General features: G+C 39.8%; 1 protein-coding gene and 1 non-coding gene across 3 annotated transcripts; one reads left to right on the top strand and one right to left on the bottom strand.

Annotated features, from left to right (window-relative positions):
• Window positions 1-547: 547 nt before the first annotated feature.
• Window positions 548-680, top strand: LOC125485722. Its single transcript, XR_007264429.1, has one exon. It is a non-coding gene; the product is annotated as a small nucleolar RNA ACA64 (small nucleolar RNA).
• A 2,041-nt stretch (window positions 681-2,721) lies between these two features.
• rnf151 (ring finger protein 151) lies at window positions 2,722-23,691 on the bottom strand. Of its 2 annotated transcripts, XM_020522164.2 has the most exons (7): window positions 23,552-23,691; window positions 18,098-18,243; window positions 15,224-15,320; window positions 13,720-14,110; window positions 10,151-10,291; window positions 5,404-5,641; window positions 2,722-3,246 (listed from the first exon to the last, which is right to left on the bottom strand). In XM_020522164.2, exons 1-7 carry the CDS (start codon window positions 23,576-23,578, stop codon window positions 3,174-3,176), a joined length of 1,113 nt encoding a protein of 370 aa, XP_020377753.2. In that variant the 5' UTR covers window positions 23,579-23,691; the 3' UTR covers window positions 2,722-3,173. The 2 variants fall into 2 exon arrangements, with proteins under 2 accessions (XP_020377753.2, XP_048465367.1); XM_048609410.1 differs by lacking the exon at window positions 18,098-18,243 and having other exon boundaries at window positions 23,552-23,690.
• Window positions 23,692-25,274: the final 1,583 nt, after the last annotated feature.

Raw genomic sequence — 25,274 nt, forward strand, 5'->3', positions numbered from 1 at the left:
GGGTTGAACAGTTCGCTTTTATATAAACGCCTGTTGCCGCCCTTCCCAGCCACAGAGGAAGGATGTTTAATAAAGTGAGGTAAGTGTGTAAAATTTAATATTAAATTACAAATTTCTGAAAATAGCTTTCAAATACCCTGGCGCGTGATCCAGTTCAATTTGAAAATGTAAATCTTATTTTCGGATTGAAGAAAAACCTGAATCTTAAATTATTTTAATCCGAATATTTTTGCCCCATATATTTAAAAATATTAATATTACGTTGTCAGTTTAAAATTGTTCGCACGCCTCTAAATTAAAGTCGTAACCTCGTACTGAAAAAAATAGAATCTGTAAATGTTGAGATCAGGTGCTAAACGGTGTCAACATCAAGTATAATTATTTTTAAACTTAATGGGTATATTTGTAATATCTAACACTGATATAATAACCATCCAGAGTTTTGCATTAACTTTTTTTCGGAATTGTTGTCACTAGTATCTGTAGGTTACTAATAACCTGGTTCAGCACTTGGGAACACGTGCTGGTTATTCGGATAGTGACTGGCACCCTCTGAAAGTTATCCATGGCACTGTCTGTTACTGTGGGTAAGATTAGTGTGCCTACATTAAATGGTACACTAAAGCTTATTGCCTACTTCTATATTGTTTGTGGTCAATAAAACCCGTGTGCCAATAAATTTTTAATTGAACTTTTTAAGTGTTTTTGTTTGCAACATCCTCTTTCAAAAATGAATTTTTACTTGTGGCTGTGCATGTTTAGTTGCAGCCAGTATTCTAGCTTGTGTACTTTGATTACAGGTGGCGTGCAGCCCACAGAATTCGAAGTGTGGCAAGACTTCTTCAAAACTAAAGCTGGTCTCTGAAGACGTGAAAAGTCGCAGTCGTATTAACATCCCGTGACACAACTGACTAAGCCTCTGTCATCTGCACCTTTCAAACCTATGATCTCTACCACCTTGAAGGATAGCTGGAAGGTTTTTCTTCTAATCAGATATAGTCTTGTTTGGAATTGTTACTTCACTGATACTGGAGTTCAAAATTTTAACTTCCTTACCAGCACACTGTACTTGCAGCTGCTGCTAGTTAAATTCAGAATAGGCAGTATGTGTGCCCCATGAAATTAAAGTTCCCTGGTTTGTTTATAGGACAGGCAATAGTTCATGAGTTACTGAAAATGCAAGCCCCAAATAAGTCAGTAGCATAAGATGAATGATCACTAGTTTGAGGTAGAAGCTACAAGTAGGCCATTCAGCCCATCTAGTCAGTTTTGCTATTCCATGAGATCATGGCTGATCTGAATCCTCAATTCTACTTTTCTGCCTTTTCCCTATAAACCCTTGACTCCTTTCCCAATTTAAAAACTGATCTAGTCCATCACATCCTTGAATACTTAATGACCCAGCCTTCTGAGGTAAAGAATTCTGCAGATCACTATCATCAGGAAATTCCTCCTTATCTGTTGTAAATTGAGTGACTTATTGAGATTAATGCCCTCTGGCCCTCCATTATCCCACACAGGAGAAACAAACTTTTCTGCATCTACACTGTAAAGTGCCTCAAGAATTTGTTTTATTCTGAACTCCAAGGATTACAGGCCACATATATTCAACATTTCATAAGACAGTCCTAGGTCAGCCTTCTGGAACCTTCTCTGAACTATTGCTAATATCAGCTCATCTTCCTTTAGGCCAGGGGACCAACACTTCTTTGCAAGATGTGGTCTGTGTTTCAGGAAGACCTCTATTTTTGTATTCCATTTCCTTTCTCATTAGCTGAACTTGTATGCTAGCTTTTGAGTTTTTTAAAAAATATGCAGTCTTTCCATTTAATATTCAGAACTTCATTCTTCCTTTGTTATTCCATCTGCCACTTTTTGCTGAACCTCAGCCAGTCTATATCCCCCTGCACAGTGTCACCCTCATATTTGCCTTTTCACCTATTTGTCATCTGCAAACTTAGCTATACTACATTCTGTATCTGCATCCAAGTAGTTATCTATAGTAAGTAAACTAAAAATGTCAGTTTAATTGCAGGCGTATAAAAATCTAGTCAATTGATTAACGAACTTTTGTTAACATCTTAAACATTCAACATTTAGAAAAATTCAATGCTAATTCTTTATTTCAAAAAGTTTACAAATGTAGAATAGCCAAATATAACTCTGTGCTGCAAATTTAAGTATAAAGTTCAATAACAATGGTTATACTATACTAATAGGACAGCAGAACCAGGTAGACAGCTTAAGACTCAGTAACTGCCCCAAAAAAAGCAACTTTGCCGACGCACTGGGATTACTTTATTTCCTCCATTGAATTTTTTTTGAGATGGAACTTTTGGATTAAAAAATTTAATCACCGTCTTATCCAAGTTACAGGATAGAAAATATTACAAATGAAAGTTTTTAGGCAAAGTTAATCCAGTGGTAAAAGCACACCAGAAAAAAATAGGAAGTTGCCTGCTTCACAGCTTTCTTTTCAGGTTTCCTCCGAATAAGTATTGGGATCTCTGCTTCACTTGGCGTGATAATGAAATCTGAGTACCATTATCACATTTTTTAACATGTAGCTAAGATAGCATTTTGGACTTCTTGTACTGTGCTAAATTTTCATAAAGTGCAAGAAATGAAATAAAATTACAAAAACAAGATTGCATACAGTGTGTAATAATGAATAATTCATGATTGTAAGTTCAATGCAGATGAAAACTTTGTTCATCACAACATGCATAAATCCAATTTAATGCAACGGCAAAGAAAAAAATTGCATAGGAAATTAAGAGTTAGTTCACTGCACCTGAATATTTTTCCATCAAATTCTAGACTTAAAGCATTTTTGCATTCAAAATATAACATGGTAAAAAGAGCATGAGAAGACAGTATGATAAAGTATAATTTAAGCCTGTATTTGAAACATAACTCAGGTCACATTTATTGAGGGAGGGGTTTGTGGAAGAAGAGACTTGTTTTTAATTGGGCCAGCACCATACCTTCATCGCTGGAGAAGAAACATACTAGTGGCAGGTCTAGATATAACAACTACCTTTAGCAAACATTTACTATTACTGACTTACAAGAATCAAACAGTTTAAGGGTGCACCATTAATTATAGAAATGAGCAAAACATTCATTTAAAGAGTCATCTTCGCAATCATCCCATTAAAAAGGAAACACTATCAACGTGGCTGGCTATGCTGTCTTCTGGATAATAATCTGAGGTTGCTGCGCTTCCAAGTAGCCTTTCGACTCCTGAAATGTAGGAGAAATAAGTATGGATTAAATTTAAGTTTACAGTAACTGATGTGATTAGGATTGGTTGCCACAAAGCAAAATATAGATGTAATTAAAATACCCTTTTTAAAAGTTACCTAAAAGAAAGGAAAGTACTATAGATAGTTATGGAAACGGGATAATCAGTGGAATGCTTGAGTTTTAGCAGGTGTTCAGTTCAGACAAAAACATTTTTCCTTCATGGAATTTTACAAACATTACTTCCCATTGCGCATACTTTTTTCTTTGTATCTCCTTAAGAGACTGTTTCTTTGAAAATTTAAGCAGACTTCCCCCATTAAATAGCAGTGCTAGTTTACAAAAATACACAATTACGCATGTATGAAACAAAGGGCTTATGTTAAGGTAATTTCCAGGAAAAAAACCCTCAGCCTCAAAAGCCTGATTAATTCCCCTTACTTTAGTGACGTATTTGCCCTCTGATACTATTAATCAAGAATTACAAATACATTGTGGGTTAGCCAGAGATTTTACTCTTTCAACACAGTACTCATTAATAGCTCAGGGAGGCAATGACCTAGTGGTGTTATCACTGGACTATTACTCCAGAAACACTCAAATGTTTTGGGGACCTGGGTTCAAATCCCACCATGGCAGAATTCAATCAGGAAAGTGGAATTAAAGGGTCTTAATGATGACCATAAATTCATTGTCAGTTGTTGGGGAAACACCCATCTGGTTCACTAATGTCCTTTAGGGAAAGAAATCGGTCATCCTTTCCTGGTCTGGTCGGCATGTGGCTCCAGACCCACAGCAATGTGATTGACTCTTAGCTGCCTTATAAGCAATAAATGCTGGCATAGGCAGAGACGTACATATCCCATGAATGTTTTTTTTTTAAAAAAGAAGTGCACCCTACATTGTGTGCTTTGCACTTTCATACCAACAGCATTGTAACGAGTGGTAACATGAAATTGTAATACGATTGCTTTACTATATTACTGCACAGGATGTCTGTCCAGTGTCAAGATCTAGCTTGGGACTCGAGTGCAAACAGACATTTTAGTAACTAGGTCACTTCTTTACATCAAAAGACCATTTTACCGAATGTATCAAAATCGGCTTGACAAAACAGAAGTCAGTGGGAATTGGGGGGAAAAAGAAACACCACTCTCCCTTGGTTGTAGTCATTTCCTTTTTGCTGGATGTGATATCATAGAATCCCTACAGTGTGGAAACAGGCCCTTTGGCCCAACAAGTTCACACCGACCCTCAGAGCATCCCATCCAGACCCATTCCCCTATAACCCACCTAACCTACACATCCCTGAACGCTACAGGGAATTTATCATGGTCAATCCACCTAAACTGCACTTCTTTGGACTGTGGGAGGAAACCCACGCAGACACGGGGAGAACGTGCAAACTCCACACAGACAGTCGCCCGAGGATGGAATCGAACCCGGGTCCCTAGTGCTGCGAGGCAGCAGTGCTAACCACTGAGCCACTGTGCCACCGGGCCACCCTCAAGTCGCCCTGATAGTCACTTGGAAACTGACTACAGTTCAAGGACATCTCTGCAGGTCCAAACATCTTCAGCTACATCATCAATAACCTTTCTTCCCCCCTTTCTCCCCCCCCCCCCCCCCAAGTATAGGGAAAGAAATGGGAATGTTCATTGATTACACAATTAGAATCTAACCATTTCCCATGACATTGCTAATGCCGAATGTCTCACAAATCAACATCCTAGAGGTTACCATTAACCTGAAACTTTATTGGATCAGCAACACAAATACTACAGCTAGAACAGAGATCAGAACTTAGGACTTCTGTAGTGAGTAACTCAGCTCCTGAATCAAAGTCTGTCCACCATTTAGAAGCACAAGGTGAGGAATGTGATGAAATACTTGCCTGTCCAGGACAAAACAACTATTTGACTGGCACCCTGTTGATCAATGCACAGTGGCATGTACTACCGACAAGATTTACAACAGCAACTCAGCAAGGCTCTTTTGACAAATCCTTCCAAACCAATGACCTGCACCACTTGAACTGCAGTGATTCAAGGTGCTGGATCATCAGCAACTACTCAAGAGCAATTAGTGATTGGAAATAAATCACTGGCCCCAAAAAAAAATTTTTTTTTAAATTTGGGATCTAATTTTATAACCTACCTAATGGAACATTGTAGCATCCATGGCCTGAGCCTTTTTCTGTTTGAAGCATCTTGACCAGAGAAGGAACTGACATTCTCAGAAGCAATGTTACCATCATCATCTGTTTCAAAATATAAGTGGGTCTGTGCCCTGGCACAATTGGCTTCTTGTTCAGTGCTGGAACTGGAACTGATTGAAATGGTGTCCTCAGTTACTGCTTCATTCAGACACTCATCTTCAGTATCATCTAATTCATCTGAGTAAAGATGGAAATTTAACAGGCTAAAGATCTACTTCAGAAAATTCATTCAATAGATTAGGCACTTTACAATGGTCTTATAATTTTCATATGTAGTCTGTTAATTTGCAGTTGCTTAGGTACAAATTATTTGTGAACTTGCATAAAAGCCACCTTCCATTTGCTGAATTAGAATTCCCAACATAAAAATAGATCCCAACTAGAATACAGGTATCTGGAAATTAATTCAAATCCTTATCACCAATATGTGGCAGTCTCCTTCATTAGGGTACCTCAGAGTGCATTCTGAACAGTTTGAGCTGCTTAATGTCATGGCTAGCCAGAAATATAAAAATATCCATAATATTGAGAAACATGACAGCAATCAAAAAAACAGGAGCATCTGGAAGAATGAAAGCAAAAACTTCACATTACATAGCATTCGTTCTGATCGTGTATGTTTCAGTAGTTGCTTTGACAATGCTTCAGTGCTTTTAGGTACTTTTTTTTTCTTGATGTTCTTTAAACTGCCTGCTGCTACAGATAATTCAAACAAAAAAGTACAACTAAGAACAGACTGGATTAATGCCAATACAGCCAAAGATTAACATGATCCGCCTAATCAGAAAATGAATTCCAGTATTGTGCCAAATCCCTCACGCATCAGTAGGAATGAAACAAAATGATGAAAGATTTGTCTAGTGTGCCATCTGAAAGTCCGCAGCAGTGTCAGTTTACTCAAGTGCACACAATAAGTTTGAAAATTTTAAAGTTAAAAGAATTGTGTTAAGTGCATGTTTTTGTTTTGTCACCAGCAAGGCTGACATTTGTTGCCCATCCCTAAGTGCCTTGAACTGTGTGCCCTCTGAGAAAGGTCTGGAGATCCAGTTAAGAGTCAATCACATTTGTGTGGGTCTGGAGTCACATGTAGACCAGACCAGGTAAAGATGGCTTCCCCAAAAAAAAACAAAAGGGATTTTTGAACCAGATGGATTTTACAAAAAGTGAGGTGCTTGTAAAGATCAATTAAGAAGCAGAAAGCTGTGAAGGGTGTCAGCAAATAAGGCAACGTACAAAGACTCTAAGGTTTTGGAGTAGGTCTGTAGCTCAGGTTGTGGGCGTTGAGGTTGTTCGGCTCGCCGAGCTGGTTTCTTGTTTCGCAGATGTTTCGTTACCATGCTGGGTAGCATCCTCAGTGCAGCCTCCGATGAAGCATTGGTGTGTTTTCCCGCCTGGGTTTTAAACTCTGGCGTCCGTTGAGCTGGATTGCCTCACTTCCAGTTTTCCTTTGTAGTGGAATGTATATGGGGTCAAATTCAATGTGTTTATTAATAGCATGCTTTGTGGAGTGCCAGGCTTCTAGGAATTCTCATGCCTGTCTCCGCTTAGCTTGTCCCAGTCGAAATGGTGGTTCTCCTTGTCCATGTGGATTGAGATGAGTGAGTATTGGTCGTGTCTTTTTGTAGACAGTTGGTGTTCATGTACCCTTGTTGTTAGGGTATCATGCTATTAATAAACACAACAAGGGTACACGAACACCAACTGGCTACACAAAGACACGACCAATACTGACTCATCTCAATCCACATGGACAAGGAGAACCACCATTTCGACTGGGACAAGCTAAGCGGAGACAGGCATGAGAATTCCTAGAAGCCTGGCACTCCACAAAGCATGCTATTAATAAACACATTGAATTTGACCCCATATACATTCCACTACAAAGGAAAACTGGAAGTGAGGCAATCCAGCTCAACGGACCCCAAGAGTTTAAAACCCAGGCGGGAAAACACACAGACGTTTCATCGGAGGCAGCACTGAGGATGTTACCCAGCATGGTAACGAAACGTCTGTGAAACAAGAAACCAGCTCGGCGAGCCAACCAACTTCAGTACAAAGACTGTTGAAGTTTAGGGAACATACAAGTCAAATGGCCCACTTCGATTCTTTGTTAAGCAATAACAAGCTGAACAAGCAGATTGTTTTAAGGATGCCTGAGGGAAACATTAACTGAAGAAAACAGCATTAAGTGAAGGCATAACGATTTGCCAGAAGGAAACCAATACAGCCATGCCAGCTGAGCAAGAAGCTAGGAGAGAGATCAGGTGACTCACTGAGGTTCAAGTATCTTTAAGGGTATTTCTGGGATTAAAGAAAAAAAGTGATGAATCTTTCTGATGTTTATAATGAGATTACTTACTTTAGTAGTTCTTGCCCTGTGTAATATAGTTTGTGTTTGTCTCCTGTATAATACATTTTTATGTTCCTTCGTTAAAAGTACACTGGCAGCTTTTTTGTGAGTATGTTCAGAGATTGACTTCTTTGTGAACAAAGGAAAATAAAACTTTGGACCATTGAGCCAGGCTTCACTCAGGGATCTGACTTGTCCAGTACCAATAGCTGGGATCATAACAACATGGACTGCAGTGGTACAAAAACGGTGACTCATTCACCTTCTCATGGGCTGTTAGGAGTAACAATAAATGCTGACCTAGCCATTGACATTCCTACCCAAGGACAATATGTCAAATTGCATAGGGGTTTGGCAAGATCATATCTAAAGGAAAGGTATATTTTGCCTTGGAGATGGTACAGTCCAAACTAATCATAAGATTAGTACCTGGAAATGAGAGTGTTGTCCTACAATAAGAGACTGAATAGATTGGGTCTAGCCTCTGCAGTTTAGAGGGTTGAGAGGTAATCTCAAGGTCTTAATACAACAAACAAATAAGTAGTTTCCAAGTCGTTGGGGAATTTTGAACATTGGGATACAGCGTCAGCGTAAGGGACTGATGATTTAGAACTGAGATGAGAAGATTGACAATGGTGTGGAGCAAAAGGACTTGGATGTATGTGAGTATATATTATGGAAGGTGGCAGGACAGGATTGAAGTGGTTAATAAGTACAGTATACAATACCTTAGTTTTATTAATAGGGGAAGAGAATACAAGAGCACGGACAATACACTAAACTTACATTACACTTGTTCAGCCTCAACTGGAAAAATGTGTCTCATGAGGGCAATATTTAAGGAAAGAAGTGAACTCCAGCCATGCAGATGGATTGGAGAAATTGGTACTGCTTTCTTTGAAGAGAAGGTTGAAAGGATATTTGATTGAGGTATTCAACATCGTGAAGGGTCTGAGAATAAGTGGGGAAAATTTGTTCCAACTGGCGGAATGATCAAGTACGAAAAGGCACAAAATTAATGTGATAGGCCAAAGTAGTAAGAGACACGAGGAGAAATGTCTCCACAGTATGTGGTTAGGATCTGGAATGCACTGCTTCAGTATGGTGTGGATGAAGATTCAACAGAGCCTATCAAGAAGGAATTGGTTTGTTACATGAAACAGAAAAAACAATGCAGGATTATAGGGAGGTGGTGGGTACTGGCACTACGCGAATAGCTCCTCTGGGGAGCTAGCACAGAAATGACAGGCTGATTAGTACAAAATGCTAGAAAAAGTCAAATTTGTTTGAAAGGCCTCAAACTTTTGAGATTCTCTATTGCAGAGGATTACGGAGGCTCAATGATAGTGTCTATTCAAGGTTAAGGTCAACTTATTTTTCATCAGAGAAAGTGTAAAGGGATGTGGACATGGAAACAGAAGATCATTCCTGATTTGTGTTGAATGGCTCGAAGAGGACAACAATATCTATTGCTGTGCTTAGTTTTTAAATCTTCGAGTTTCAAGAGCAGTCTTCTGACTCCCGCATATTGTCATTGTATACAAACTTGATTTCTCAGCATTGTGATTCATTAAATAAGCAGGCAGTCGTGGAACAGAAATCACATAGCAAGTAACCACAGCTGCCATACCTTCAACACATGATCAGTGGCAATTACCAGAGCACATTTTTGACACAGCCAAGTTGGCATTTGGTGAAACGAGAAAACCTGTTGGAATTCAGAAATGTTAGGGGTAAGGCCAAAGAATCACTCAAGGGCCTACTTTGCAACTCTGTAGCAATAGAATTAGGTAACTAACAAAGCCTGGATAGTGTTCATTTGAAGCACAACTTTTTTTTCCTTTAAAAAGGAAGTCACTACCTCAAATTGGAACTTAAATTTTTTTTGCTTCCCCAAATTTAACTAAAGGATTGTTATAGTGCCCAAAATATTTTTGATAACCACCCATCCAGGTCTCTCCTGTGCCACCATATCAGATGGCATGCAGTCTGTGAAACATGTTTGAGTGATTAGAAAGATAAAAGATCTGTGGGCCTTAGACATGTCTAACATATGAAGTAGCAGATCCAGCCAGAAGAGATTTGATTCATTAAGGCCCCTTAAAACAATGTACCTTCGTATATTCTCAATAATTGTGAAGTCCATTTATTGAACTTTTCTGGTTGTCTGACTGATGTTTGCAAAGCATTTTTCTATATTAAACACATCATGTTAACCTTGACTTGACAGTTGCTATTTAGATAATTCTATTAAATTTATTGCACACTCAAACAAGTCATCTTTTAATTCAATAACATCTTCTCTGCACCCACTCTCCAGTTCTGTCCTAACTTGCCTTCAACTGCTACTGGTCCTTCTCCATTATCCAAGTCACTTGAGTGCCAGGAATACAGGCTTTCATTTTCACTATATTCAGATGCATCCAAAATGTTGCAGTGATCTTCTTCCTGGCCTTCAGCAGCCAAGTCCTCACTTTCTGAAAGACAAAAATACATCAGTTGCATTTTTATTATTGTATCAACATCTCAAAATAGGGTAGCCTATTCTGGTTGTTGATAGTATTCAACAGGACTGTACAAAGCTCAAACTTCAGAACAAAATAAAATGCACTCCTATGCAAGTTAGACCTCGAGATGTTAGCTGTGGTCTCAAGCAACTTGTTCTTTTCATGCAGTTCTCAAATTTGCAAACACTTGAATCACAGAAACCAGTTTTTAAGCCAGAAATTTGAAAATAAGTCTTCCAGTTAAGTCTGTTCAAGTTGGCAGGAATACCTGGAATGCAATCATCCAACATGTGTTACTTTACAGAAAAAAAAAATCCTTTGTTCTTAGGATGTGGGAAATGCTGACCACATTTCTTACCCAAACGACTGGTGCACAGCCATATGGTTTGCAAATTCATTTCAGGCACTGTAAGAAATGTAGTGTGGTTATATTAGGCCAGATTGGTGAAGGGTGGCAGGTTCACTTCCCTCATGGATATGAGCTGGACTTTTAATCGAAAGGCAGCAGAGTTCATGGCAATTTTGCCTGCTGTCAACCAATAGGTTTATCAGGTTTCTCATTCAATATTGCAAATAATCAGCACCCCAAAATCTACTATACCCTAGTGCAATTGAACATAGGAAAGAGAAACTTCTGCAAGTTCAAAAAGCAATGTATTAATTTACATCAAATTTGTTCGGCAGTTTTATAAAGAACTCAGACTCAGACCCGCGGTGCAACAGTTGAATAAGGTGGGGAAGTCTCTTACATTGATTAATGAAGGGACAGGGATGGGTGTAAGGAGAAATGTCGTGCATTACCCATCTCTCCTGTTATGGATCAGACCAAACCCCTTCCAAATAGTTTAAGAAGGTAGCCTAGACCCTAACTTTTTCTAATTTTTAAAAGGCAAATGTGAAGTGCCTGTTCCAGAAGCAATATGCCTGGTCGAACTACTCAACGTTAAGCAAAACAATGTATTTAAACACTGTAGCTAAAAATACCAAAGGAATTTAGAATACCTACTGGAAAACTTACAGAATAATAGATACAGTACTTATTACTAATTAACTGTTCCAATATAGTAGCATCTCAAACACACCACTTGGCAAAAAGGAAAATCCAGACAGATTCCCACATGCAGTTCTCCCATCCAAGAGGGAAAAAATAACGAGAAAACTCAGAGAGAGTAGCAGCCAGGGGACATTCACTGAAGCTTCCAACTGTATTGAGATGACCACCCCCCCCCCGAAAAACCAAAACCCAGAAATCCTAATGAGAGAGCTGGACACACACATTAAGGCTGTTTTACTAAAAAAAAAAAGCCAAGGCCTCCGAAGCTGTTTATTTAAGTGGTCTTAACTAGCTAGCTCAGTACCTGTCACAGTCATACAGCATGGAAACAGACCCTTCTGTCCAGCAAGTCCATGCCAAACATAATCCCACACTAAACTAGTCCCATCTGCCTGCTCCTCACCATGTCCCTCCAAACCTTTCCTATTTATGTGCCTACGCAAACATCTTTTAAATATTGTAATTATACCCACATTTACTACTTCCTCAGGAAGTTCATTCCACTCACAAACCACCCTCTGTAAAATATTTGTCCCTCATGTCTTTTTTAAAATCTCTCTCCTCTCACCCTAAAAATGTGCTCCCCAGTTTTCTTTTGCCTAGATGAACACTAACTATCTATACTCCTCATTATTTTATAAATTTCTACAATGTCACTTCTCAACCTCCTCGCTCCAGTGAAAAATTCAGCCTTTCTTTATAAATCAAACCTTCTGTATCCGGCAACATCCTGGTAAATTTCTTCTGAACCCTCTCCAGTTTAATAATATTCTTCTTATAACTGGGCAAACAGAACTGGACACAGTATTCCAGAAGAGGCCTCACCAATGTCCTGTACAACCTCCACACAAATTCCCAGCTCCTGTACTCAAAGGACGAAGCAATAAGGCAAGTGTGCTAAACACCTTTTTAACCATGCTATCCATATGTAACACAAAATTCAAAGTACCTGAACCCCTAGGTTCCTCTGTTCTACAACATTACCCAACACCCTACCATTAATTGCATAAACCCTACCTCTTGTTTGGTATTGCATTTTAGTACAACACCTCACATTTATCTAGATTGAACTCCCATCTGCCATTTTTCAGCCCATTGACCCATTTGATCAAGGTCCCTTCTTCACTGTCTATTATGCCACCAATTCTGGTGTCATCCATAAACTTCCTGACCATGCCTTCTATATTCTCATCCAAATTGTTTATAAATGACAAAAGAGGACCCAGAACCAATCCCTGTGGAACACTGCTGGTGGCAGGACATCTGCCGGAAAAATCAATCCTCCATCACTGTCTCCTGCTGTTAAGCAAATTATGTATCCAATTGGCAAGCTCACAGAGTCTCATGTGACCTAACTTTACTGATTAGTCTGCCACATGGAACCTTGTCCAAGGCTTTACTAAAATCCATGTAAACAATGTCTACTGCTCTGCCCTCAATCTTTTTGGTAACTTCCAAAAAAAAACTCAAATCAAGTTTGTTAGACATGATTTTCCTCACACAAAACCATGCTGGCTATCCCTAGTCAATTTTTGCCTCTCTAGAATGTCCATAAATCCCATCTTTTATAATAACCTCCAACAATCTGCCCACAACCAAAGTCAGATTCACAGGTCTATAGTTCCACAGTTTCTCCTTTACAACCTTCCTTAAACAAAGGGTACAACATTAGCAAGCCTCCAGTTATCAGGCACCTCACCTCATTGAGCAATCTATAGCAATCTCTCTTAAAAGAAACCAGGGGATAAACCTCAAAACTACAGCATCGGCACACTCCCTGCTTTGAGACTGCACGTCCCATCTCCACGTTCACCTGCTAACCAATCATCTTTCTCTCGTAGGGCGGAAAACTCTGCAATTCTCCAAAATTAAAATAAAAACTGCCAATTCAGCTTTTTCTGGCAGCACCCCAGCTTCAGAAACCATAGTCTATTAAGACCATACTCACCAGAAAAAAAAAAACTGAGAATTTAAAGCAGCCTTAAAAGTTCACAAACACCCAAATCACTTTTTAGGACCAAAGAGTTTGGGAAGCCCACTGAGGTTGTGCAATTCAGTTTTTGGGATTTTAGACCAGGTGCTAAAAATCTTTATGCCATCATTGTTAAAAGCTAGGTTTTATATCCTTAGCATTAGAATCTATGCAAATATTTTTCCATCAGATCTCTGATCATCATTGCCTGGAGAATTGTTTCGGTGTCATCTCTCACTCTCTGCAAGATACTGCCACAAAGTTCACTCAACAGTTGGTCAGATTTCAATTTCCTGCATGCAATACGGTCGTTGCTGCCATTCTGCAATTTTACTCTAGAGATCCATTTTGTGCAGATACATGAGTACTCACCATCGTCTACATAGACGAAATGCTTTGAGAGCTGGGAACAATCCCGAGGGCCCAAATCCTGAAGAATTTTTTCGGCTAGCTTTAGGCGACAGTGCATTCTGTACAAACGGCTTTTGAGAACCCTGATCTTCTCTTTGTACTTTCTTTTCACATCCTTGTAACAGTTGTGTTCAGACAGTTGATTTGGGGTAAGTTGGACGCCACATCCCATTCTGCACGGCTGGCTCCAGTGTTCGCAAACCTGTTCGTGAGCAGCAAGGTTCTTCTGAAATACTTCAGTTGTACAGGCTTCATGCTTGCACTTCACTATCCTAAAGTCACAAGCAGCTTTATGCTGTGGGTACTGTTCAAGTGGAAAGGTTTCCCAGCAGCCATAGACTCTGTTTTCACACTGCATTATAGAAATGTAAAGAACTGTTATTCAACAACAGGAGGAGAACTTCACTTTATTTTGAGAAACGCAGAATAATTTGCTCAAACATGGACCTGGATTATTGACATACCAAGACCAGAAAGAGTAAACTTTAACCAGGGCTAAATAATGTCTGAAACAATAACAGTACATCAATTGGAATCAAAAGCACAAACAAAGAAAAATAAGGTCAGGCAGCAATGTGGAGAGTGGAAAAAAAAACAGATCCTTCACCAGAACTGGGAAAGTTAGAAATCTAATAGGTTAAAGAAGGTGAAATGTGGGAGGGTCGGAAAAGAAACAGGAAGGTGTGTGATAGCTTGCAAGGCCCAAAAGGGGATGGGATTAGGACAAGTGAACAAACAAATAAAAAAAAAAAAAAAGAGATGTCCAAAGGAAGGACGAATGGCAGACTGTTGTTCTTGGATGGAAAAACAAAAAAGGATATAAAATGCGGGAGCAGAAATTACCAATTGAAATATCAATATGGTATTCAGAAGGACAAATTCCCTATTAAAAGTCGAGCCGTATTGGAACAAGGACAGAGATGCTCGCATGAGAACATGGTGGAAAATGAAAACGACAACCATCCACTCAGCTTCATACTTGCAATCTGAACAAAGGTATTCCATAAAGAGGCTTCCTATCTGGTTGGTCTTGCCAATGTAGAGCAGACCACATTCGTATACCAAATTTACTGCTCACAAAGAGAAAGAAATATCAGAAATATCACATCGATGTTTCACTTGGGTGAAGTGTTTGACACCCTGGATGGTGATGAGAAAGGAGGTAAAAAGAGCAGTTGTTGTGACTCCTGCACTAACACAGAAAGACCTCATCGGAAGGCAAAAGGATTTTTTTTTTGTTCATGAGATGTGTGTTGGCTGTGTGAGCGTGTGCTGCTTTTCCCTAATAATTCAGAGGGCAGCCATACATTCTACTACTCTCAGAATTGCAAAAAATAAAGGGCTAAGAGAAATCATAGGGACTGAAATCTTACACTACACACTGCAGTACGGTGATGTCCTTAAATCAGGACAGATTTTAATTGGTGACTGAGAACAGTTATATATGCTTAGTTGGACAATTTACCTTCACGATCAATCGGGCAATCATGTTGTGGATCATAGGGATGACAGATCGAGCCACCCTTCTCACCTTCTTCCTGCAATATGGACATTCTTGCTTCCTGAGGAAAGGTATATTCCATTAAGTACAAGCAAATCCTGCTCCAATCCAGAATATACAGTCACAATCTGGAAAACATTTTCACTAGGCAACCCATTTGAGCACCTTGAACTATTTATATAATTTTGTGAAAGTTTATTTTGGTATCATGTTTTACAGGCACAAGCCTTAACTTCATAGAATCCCTACAGTGTGGAAGCAGACCACTCAGCCCATCAAGTCTACACTGACCCTCCAATGAGTAGCCGAGACAGACCGCCCCCCCCACCCCCTCCAACTACCCTATCCCTGTGTTTCCCATGGCCAATCCACGTAACCTACACATCTTTGGACTGTGGGAGGAAACCGGAATATCTGGAGGAAATCCACGCAGACACAGACAGAACGTGCAAACTCCACATAGATGGTTGCCCGAGGCTGAAACTGAACCCGGGTCCCTGGCACCGTGAGGCAACAGTGCTATCCACTGAGCCACCGTGCCATCCTAGCAAATTAATATGCAGATCACTTCAGCCTAAGTGATATTTTCATGCAAACATTTCAATGCATACTTCATTGAATTCTTAACAGTTGTTTAGCAGACCCAAAAGAATTCTGTCACCTCCACATATCCTTTCCAGTTTCTCATCTTTCTCCCTCTCCCAATTACAGATCTAATATTTAGGAAATGGAAGAGGTAATCCTCAGCAGCCTCAGCTAGCTATGCACTGTTCATGTTTGAGCTTTGCTAGACTACTTGATTGTATACCCAAGCAAACTAATGGGTTGAATCTTCAGCGATCTATTGTACAGCAATGTTACTGGATAGCAATTAGCCAAAGACAACTTGCTTCATGTTCTCCCCCATCCTGGGTGTCAAGGTTATTCTACACAACTATTGACACCCTAGCAGAAACATTCATTGCACAAACCAACCTTCTATCCATTGACTCCATTTATATTTCTCGTTGCCTCAGGAAGGCAGCCAACATCAAAGACCCCTCCTACCCTGGTTATAATCTCTTTCATTGGGAAGAAGATGCGAAAAACTTAAACACACATACCAGACTGAAGAACAACTTCTTCCCTGCTGTTATTAGACTTCTGAACAGACCTCTCAAGTTTTAAATTTAATGTGATCTCACTATTTGTGCATCCCCTCTGCAGCTGTAACACTGCATTTCTTGCTCTGTCCTATTATCCTAATGCACTTTGTATGATGCGATCTGCTCATACTGCATGCAAAACAAAACTTTTCACTGTTCCTAAGTACATGTGACAATAATAAATCAAATCAAAAGCCATTATAGGCCATGTCTAAACAGGAGCTTACATTCTGCATCATGAATATCTATGAACCTACAAAAGTGGAGACTACTGAGATTTACCTTAATGAGATAAAACTAAGGAAATCTCTATTTCAAAACAAAGAGATGAAGAAGTTCATTTTGGTAGAAGAAACATGGAGAGACAATACAGGCTCAGTGGTACAACTCCGAGGGGAAGACAAGAGCAGATGGACCTTGGGGGTTCACGAACATGATTCTCTGAAGGTGGCCAGGTAATTTGTAACAGTTAAGGAAGCTTCTGGGACCCTTGGATTTATAAATAGAAGCATAAGGTATAAAAGCAAGAAGGTGCTATTACAACTCTATCGATCATTGGTTGGACTACGTTTAGCATAGTGTGTTCAGTTCTAGGTACCTCATCTAAGGAAGGATGTTAAAGCCCTGGAGAGAGTTCAAAGGGAGATTTACTAGACTGATACCAGGAATGAGGTATTTTAGATACAAGGAAAGGTTAGAGAAATTGGGCTAAACACTCTCTGTCCAAGGAGAATAAGAGGTGACCCTATTGAGATGTTCAAAATTATGAACAATTTTGACAGGGTACAGAAAAATATTCAGTTTCCACGAGTTGCTATGTCAATAACTAGGAGACCACAATTCCAAGATAGTCAGCAAGAGAGCTAAAAGTGAAATGAGGAGAAACTTCTTTACTCAGTGTTGTTTGGATTTGGAACGTGCTGCATGGGAGAGTGGTGAAGGCGGATTCCATAGCACGTTTCAAAACAGTGCTGGATAGATATTTCAAAGTGATGAATTTAGACAGCTACAGAGATTGGGACTAGCTGGGTAGCTCTTTTGGGAGCTGGTACAGACACAATGGGTTGAATGGCTTCCTTATGTACTGTAAAATTCTATGATCCTAAAAGGCTACACATACACTGGAAAAGATCCAATTTCCTAAATAACGTACTTTGCTCTGAAATACTGATGAGTGGACACTCCTGTGCAAGAATACACTAACTTTTGCGAACTGAATTCAAACCTAATCCAAACAAACAGAGAACGTTTTACCCTCTGTTCCAAACAGAAGAATCCAAAACCTGCTTTTAGTTGACAAGAGAATTTTCAAAAGTAGCTGCAAGGGTGGTTTCTAAAGGGAAAGAGAAATCTCACGTTGACATTTTTCACCCCTCAGCAGATCAGAATACAACTTATCTAGGGCAGAAAAAAAAAAGACTTTTCCATTGAATAGCCTCACAAATACAAGGAGTTTGCTATGACTGCAGGCTAACAGCAAGTATGATGTTTCAGTTGACTCTGTAAGAAGTCCTTGAAAATATGCCCACATGTAAAGTGGGATGGATCAAAATTAATTGCTTTCACAAAGTTTTTTTGTTCAACGTTCCAGCATTTTCAAATTAACTCACCCCACAGAAGGTATGCACACCATTGAAATACATCAGGAACTATGCATGTATCTATTAAGAAGTTATTAATAAATTGTCTTTACTCTGTAAGCCACTTCATAACACAGCCTCTGCAGAAGACATGCTGGCAGAGGAGTTCCACAGGATCTTTGAGCACACCATGACAAATGGTGCAGATGAATTCAGGGTCAGGTACATTTTCAAACAGTTCAATATCATATCCAGAATCCTAAATCAAAAAACAAAATACATAAACATTTTAGACTTTATCCCAATTTGAAGAGAGTATTAAAGACTGAACGAAACGGAGAAAGAGGGGAAAAAGCAGCGTGTAAAACAAGTAGGACAGGAAGAATATTGGAGAATTGGAGAGGTATCATACAGGTTCTTGCTCAGACTGAGGTTGAACTCAGAGGTATCAGGGACAACATACTGCAGAAAGCAGTCATCCAGTACCATCACATCACTCACCTTCATCAAGATCCATAATTAAGTAATAATATTGGTTTCATTTAAATTCAGATGTGAGGTTACCATCTAGAAAACATAACCTTGTATGCCTTGCTCTGTCTAAACACCGTGATTGGCCTGTGTGTACTGCACACGAGACAAAACGTTTCACTGTACTTGGGTGCATGTGCATGGTAGCGTCCCTATCTCTGGGTCAGAAGATCTGGCTTCACATCCCCCATGGAATCATCGTATCATATCTAAACAGGCTGACTTTTAAAATATGCATATCAGAGGGTGAAAACAAGATGAGCCGGGAAATCAGCTCACCATTCTGTTATGTGCTTGCACTTGTACTGTATTTTGATTTGATTTGATTTATTGCTGTCACAAGATCACTGAAAATATTTTAATCAGTGTTTGTAGATGCTCTGACACCTCCAGGGGAGGAGGGATTTGAGCCCAGACCTCCTGGCTCAGAGATAGGACACTATCCCTGTGATTTATACTGCAGGAGCTTTGCAGCAATTACTTTTGATTTCCCCTCTAGCCTCCATCAGGGCCACTACAATGCTGTCTTTTTGAAGACCCTGTTAGAACTGGACAGTACTCATTTACTTTTAAATCTACACCTCTCAGGTGCCGACTGAGGGAAGAGGATGGAGATTGGTTTTGAAGTCCAAACTTTGACCAGATTAATGCCCAGCAACCAAAAAGAGAGAACTATTTGTCAGCCACTTCCCCTACAGGCTTACTACAGTAATCACAGGTGTCATGAGTCCAGCCAACTGGAGTGTAACCAAGGAGAGTCTCCTCCTTTTCGCTGCATTCTCACACAGCCCAGTAAAAGGATCCCCAATGGCTTCTACTTTCACCTCTCTCAACACTTCCAAAGGCCATGATAGACCCATCCCCAGGCTGCATCATGGTAGATCAATTCATCCCAGTGCACTGTTTTACCATGGTAAACACCTAAAGTACTACAGGCTAGAGCTCTTTGAGAAAGAGGCTCTTGAAACTGGGGAATCTCCCCTCTGTCCCTCCTTTCCTCTGAGCAGATCGTTCACTAACAACCAGAAAGCCCATCTGCAAATGTATTAGGGCTTTCAGAGGAGAAATGTTCATCACCAGCCAATACCTGGTGAAAAATAAAAACCAATATCCTCTCCCCTCAGTACCCTGCTTTTTCATCCTCTAAATTCTTTTCAGCAAGCCATTCCCAGTTTAGCTCCATGTCTGGGAAATACGCAACTAGGAAGATCTGTTTTAAAAACAAACAAAAAAAATCAATTAATTCTCTAACTGAGATCTTAAAATCTATTCAATTTTGGCATGGAGGAGAATGATGTCAGAACACATATCCATTGTAATCCCTCCCGTCCAGGCCCTAACCTAATCTGGTGCCAAGGGTCTGTGTGTGGGGTGGTGAATGCCTCATTAGCCAAGACTGGAGCTCCTTTTTCCATTTCCAGCCATGGAACACACACTCCAGCTTTGCTTTGCTTTGCTGCCCAATTTGCCTTCAATGACACAATCTCACATTTACTGTCCAATCTGTATTACAGGCTGCAGCTATTACTGCTCATTGTCAGTCTAACTGTATGTGGAAATGTCCATTTGTGGTTATGCAAGGGTTGTGTGGTCTGCTTCAGGGAGAGACACATTTTTGTCAAATTAACACACTCAGAATCCACTGTGAAAACCTGTCAGTAGTGGGGATACCCTATTTAATACCCCAGGTGATGAAGAACATGCTAGTTTTCTTTTTTCACTTAAAATGGGCAGAAAAATCAGGCCATTGAGTCCACGCCGAACCTCCAAAACAGCACCCCCACCAGATCCTCCAGCTTATCATTGTAACCCTGCATTCCCATGGCTAACCCACCTATCCTGCACACCCCTGGACACTAATGGGCACATAGGCACGGCCAATACACCTAACTTGCACATCCTTGGACTGTGGGAGGAAACTGAAGCTCCCAGAGGAAACCCACACAGACATGGGGAGAATGTGACACACACACACAAACACCTAAGGCTGGAATCAAACCTGATTCCTGGAGTTGTTAGACAGCAGTGCTAACCACTGAGCCACAGTGCCAGATTAAAAGCCAGACCTTCAGGTAGTTAGTCAGTCAATGACAATAATAGGCATTGTAAATAGATTTGTGTTATCACATGTAAGGATTCTAATTTGTAGCAAAACAAAATGAAAGAACACGGCTCAAAAGAGACTTGAGACTCCATATACAAAAATCAATAAAACACCAGGGACAGGTACAGAAAATGATCAAAATGGTGTGGAATGCTGGGCATTGCACCTAGAGGAATGAATGAGGGGTTTTTGTTAAGCCTAGTGAAACAAAGCTCTGAGGAGGCAATACCTGATGTGCTTTGCTTAGTGCGAGACACCTCACTAAGTAGGATTGGTCTTGGAGGGACTGCAGCATAAATTTACTACAACGATTCCTGAATTAATGGTTCAGTTTCAAGGCAAGATTAAAACACTAACATTGTATTCTCAGAATTTAGAAGATCACCTTCTCTGATCAACATTTAAGGTATTTAAATTAAATCTGGGAGTTTCTATCTAACCTATTTCTGTTAGTTGTGGAATCCAGACTTAGGGCACAGAGTCTAAAAGTTAGAGTCAGACCTTTCAGGAGCAAAGTTAATAAAACAAAATCTACTAAGTGTTAGTATTTATAACTTGCTTCTACAGTTAACAGTATTGAGTCATTGAGCGAAACAGACCCTTCAGTCCAGCCAGTCCATGCTGGCCATAATCCCGAACTAAACTAGTCCCATCTGCCTGCGCTTGGCCCATATCCCTCCAAACATTTCTTAATCATGAACTTATCCAAATGTATTTTAAACATTGTAACTGTACTGACATCCACCACTTCCACTGGAAGTTCCTTCCACACACGAACCACGCACTGTGTAAAAGATGCCACTCATGCCCTTTTTAAAATCTTTCTCCTCTCATCCTAACAAAAATGCTCCCTAGTCTTGAAATCCCTGCCCGACAGAAAAGACACCCTATGATTTTAAAAACCTCTATTAGGTCATTCCTCAACCTCCTACACTCCAGTGAAAAAAGTCCAAGCCTATCCAGCCTGTCCTTTTAACTCAAACCCTCCATTCCCAGTACCATCCTGGTAAATCTTTTCTGAACCCTCTACAGTTTAATAGTATCCTCTCTGTAACAGAGAGACCAAAACTGCACACGGTACTCCAAAAGAGGACTCACCGACATCTTTGATGGTTGACTTAATGTCATATTAAAATTATATTAATTGATTCTTGTAAATTTAACACAAGAAGGTCTACGGAGGGTAAAGGCAAGCATTATGGAGTTAGGTCACTGAATGTTAGAATAAGCTTCAAGCACTGAACACCCTACTCCTGTTCCTGTTCCTATGCTTGCTCTCTCTAAAGCACCGAGACCTCCACAGAGAAGGAGCAGGCAGCCAGAATAACACTTCCTACAAGGTCCAGGAACCATTGTGTTTCTTAGTAGATGTGACAGTGTTTGAGATTCCTGCGGATTGCTTTAATGGTTTCCCCACAGCTATGCAGAGAGCTTGCACTCAAGCTTTACGGAAAGCAAGTTTAGTAATGAAGAACTATTTTCTTAATTCGCTAGAGGGAGTTGGAGAGCAAGTGATGCATAACAGGAAACAACTATTGGTAGAGACACAGTTTATGACTTAGAAAGTTGTTTTTTCTGGCTACCTAACCTCTAACAGCAGCCAATTGGTATGTGAATCTTCTGCTGCTACTAGAGAACAACGTCTCCCACAGCTCTGGCAAGGTCATTGGGTGAGTTAGATTGAAGTTGTGAGAAGAAAGCTATGCATCCCAAGAGGCACATGATACCACAGTGTGACTGGGAAATAAGCAACTTACAACACTGCAGTACAAGAACAGAATGAAAAGCAGAGGTAAAGCACGAACAGACAAGTGGTTCAGCTGATTTTAATAAGTTAACCAGAAATGTTCTCAGGGTGGGGAAAAAAAGTTTAGTCCTGTGTTGAAAGAGTATCCAAAAGCAAAAAAGGAACATGGAACCATTTTTTTTGAGATAGCAAGGATTAAGTTCAGAATCTTGGGGACACAAGATTATTCCTAATCTTAGAGAATGGCACCAAGTCAAGAACGTGAATCATTCACCATACATTACAAATTAGGAGTTTTGTACCATATGGTATCTTTGCATTCAAAGTTGATGCTAGCAAGTTATTATAATTAGGTAAATAATTGACATCGTGGAATATTGCTCCTACACGTTATTCATGGTAACCCTGAGGTTTGAAGAAGTAACAATTAGCAGTTCACCTGGCCATGCTTGTAAAAGGGCACCTCTTGAGAAAACAGTTTAAAAGCAATCAAATCCAAATAACAGGAGTTACTTGTAATTCCAGACAGCAAATGTAATGGGAGAGAAACAGGCATTATAATTTGTAACTTTCCTGCTCTAAATTAGAAAAAATACAAGTCAACCCTCAGTTTCCTTACTTAACTGGCTTTGAAGTACTTCCAAGTACTCTGTCTCACCGTAAAAAAAAACACCCCAGCTCATTCCCAATACTTAACAAATTATAAACATTCCCTGTAAAAAGTGTTTCGAAAGGCTCTGAAAACATAAGGAATAAAGTAGCACAGGGAAGGGCAGTAACAAGGGGAGAGAGACAAAATGAGCTGGGTGTAGAAGCCTCGAAATCCATTCCCTGCACAAAGTTCTACCTCCTGTGTGTGATGGTCGTGACTTTTGACAAACACAGCGCCAGCTTAATTTTTTTTTTAAAACGCTACTCAGTTACGCACAGAAAGCCTAGTTTTCACATAATGACCAACAGACTAGAGGAACCAGAACTTTGGTGCAGTTTATTCTGGTTTTCTAGCTCAAACAGCCAGCTTTGCCAAGTAAACGAAATAAAAACTCAAAGAATGCTGGAAACTAGAAACCAAAGCAGAAATAGCTGGAAAAACTCCGCAGGTCTAGCTGTACCTATGAGAGGGAGAAAGAGCAAGTTTAATGTTTTGGATCCAGTAACCCTTCTTCAGAACTCAGTACCAATTACCTGCAACTCTTCCTCATTCCAATCCATGTCACTCCAAATCTGTCCTGTGACCCATTGGGAATGTATGCTTTTTCTGCCCAGTCAGATGATCACACCCTACTCTCCAATCACATCTCCCCGTTGTCTGGTTGCTATTTCCAACAAAACGCGCCTTTGTACAAAAAAAATCCCTCCCCGGAAACCTCTTTCTCTCTCTCTGGCCATTTGACCATTGATATTGATCTGGAGGATGCGTTTAGTACTCTCTACATAACAAAATAAACACAATATAGAAATACGTGGAAATGCAAACAAGTGAATAGAATGGGATTCTAAAGAGCTGAGTTCAATAGGTTTGCAGCGAATGCTTTGAACTGTGGTGGATTCTACTGGAAGCATGGTGAAACAATGACCTTCTTTATTTTCTACCCTATGAAGATAATGTTTAACTTTTTAACTCTGCTTCTCTTACTAGTTTGTACCTAAGTTTTTTGTACCTAGGTACCTTTGTATCTAAGGTATCACTGTACTCCTGTACTTGAGTACACATGACAACAAAATATCTAAATCTAAAAAAAAACCTAAATCTAAATGAAAGGCTTTTTTGGGGGAAAAAAGGTGTTTTTTTTTCAAAAAAAAAGTAGTCCTTGTCTGTTGGAACTTAAGGAAAGCAGATTTATCAACCTTTCCAAGACGTTCTGCAATTCAGCTAGGTCTTGACAGATATGTATCTTATTTTCAATGGACCTGCTTTGATCCTTTAATAAACGTGCCTGACAAAAATCTCTGGTTTTATATTGTCAATTCATCCAGACTTAACAGAGAGAAAGAATCCTGGAAAACATTTAGAGTGCATTTTGCTCCTGTCCAATTTTTTTTAAAAAACAATGCTTTAGGACAGAATTGATTTTTTAAAAACCAATTAAATAGCTCTTAGGAAAGTAAATTAGGGCCTGCTTTATTTTAAAACAGAGACATCTAATGATGTTTTTTCTGGTTCAAGAAACCCTGTCACAGATAGACATAGCATTATTACATAGAAGATAGGAGCAAGAGTAGGTCATTCAGCCCTGGGTCTAAACCATCATTCATTAAGATCCTTTATAATCATTGATGTCAATATCCTAATCCCTCCATATCTTTAGATCCCTGAAGGATGATGTTGGAATTTTGTACTTAATGAACACCATCCTGACCAAATATACGAGAGCCAGAAATGCATTTTATCATAAAGTGAGCCAAATTTCAACACGTTGTCCTATCATGCTGACAGTTAATTGTTTGTGAAGATCTACCATCAAAAAAAGGCATAAAATTAAACAATCTATTGGCTCTTAACGTTATTGCAGAATTATCCTAAAATCTTGCAACATGCACATGTGGTTCCTAAATTAACTTCATAGAATCCCTACAATGCAGAAGCAGGCCATTCAGCCCACTGAGTCCACACCAACCCTCCGAAGAGTACCCCACCCAGATCCACCCCATCCCTGCATTTCCCATGGCCAATCAACCTAACCTGCACATCTTTGGACTGCGGGAGGAATCCAGAACTCCCAGAGAATCCCATACAGACACAGGTAGAATATGCAAACTCCACACAATTACCCAAGGCTGGAATCAAATCTGCACCCCTAGCACTGTGGGGCAGCAATGCTAACCAGTGAGTCACTGTGCTGCCCAGAGTTGTCATCTCGACATTGAAAGAGAAGTTGAGTTAACCAACATACTGTGTTTACATGCT

Source organism: Rhincodon typus, chromosome 21, assembly GCF_021869965.1.
Source record: "Rhincodon typus isolate 14 chromosome 21, sRhiTyp1.1, whole genome shotgun sequence".
NCBI classification, from domain to species: Eukaryota; Metazoa; Chordata; class Chondrichthyes; order Orectolobiformes; family Rhincodontidae; genus Rhincodon; species Rhincodon typus.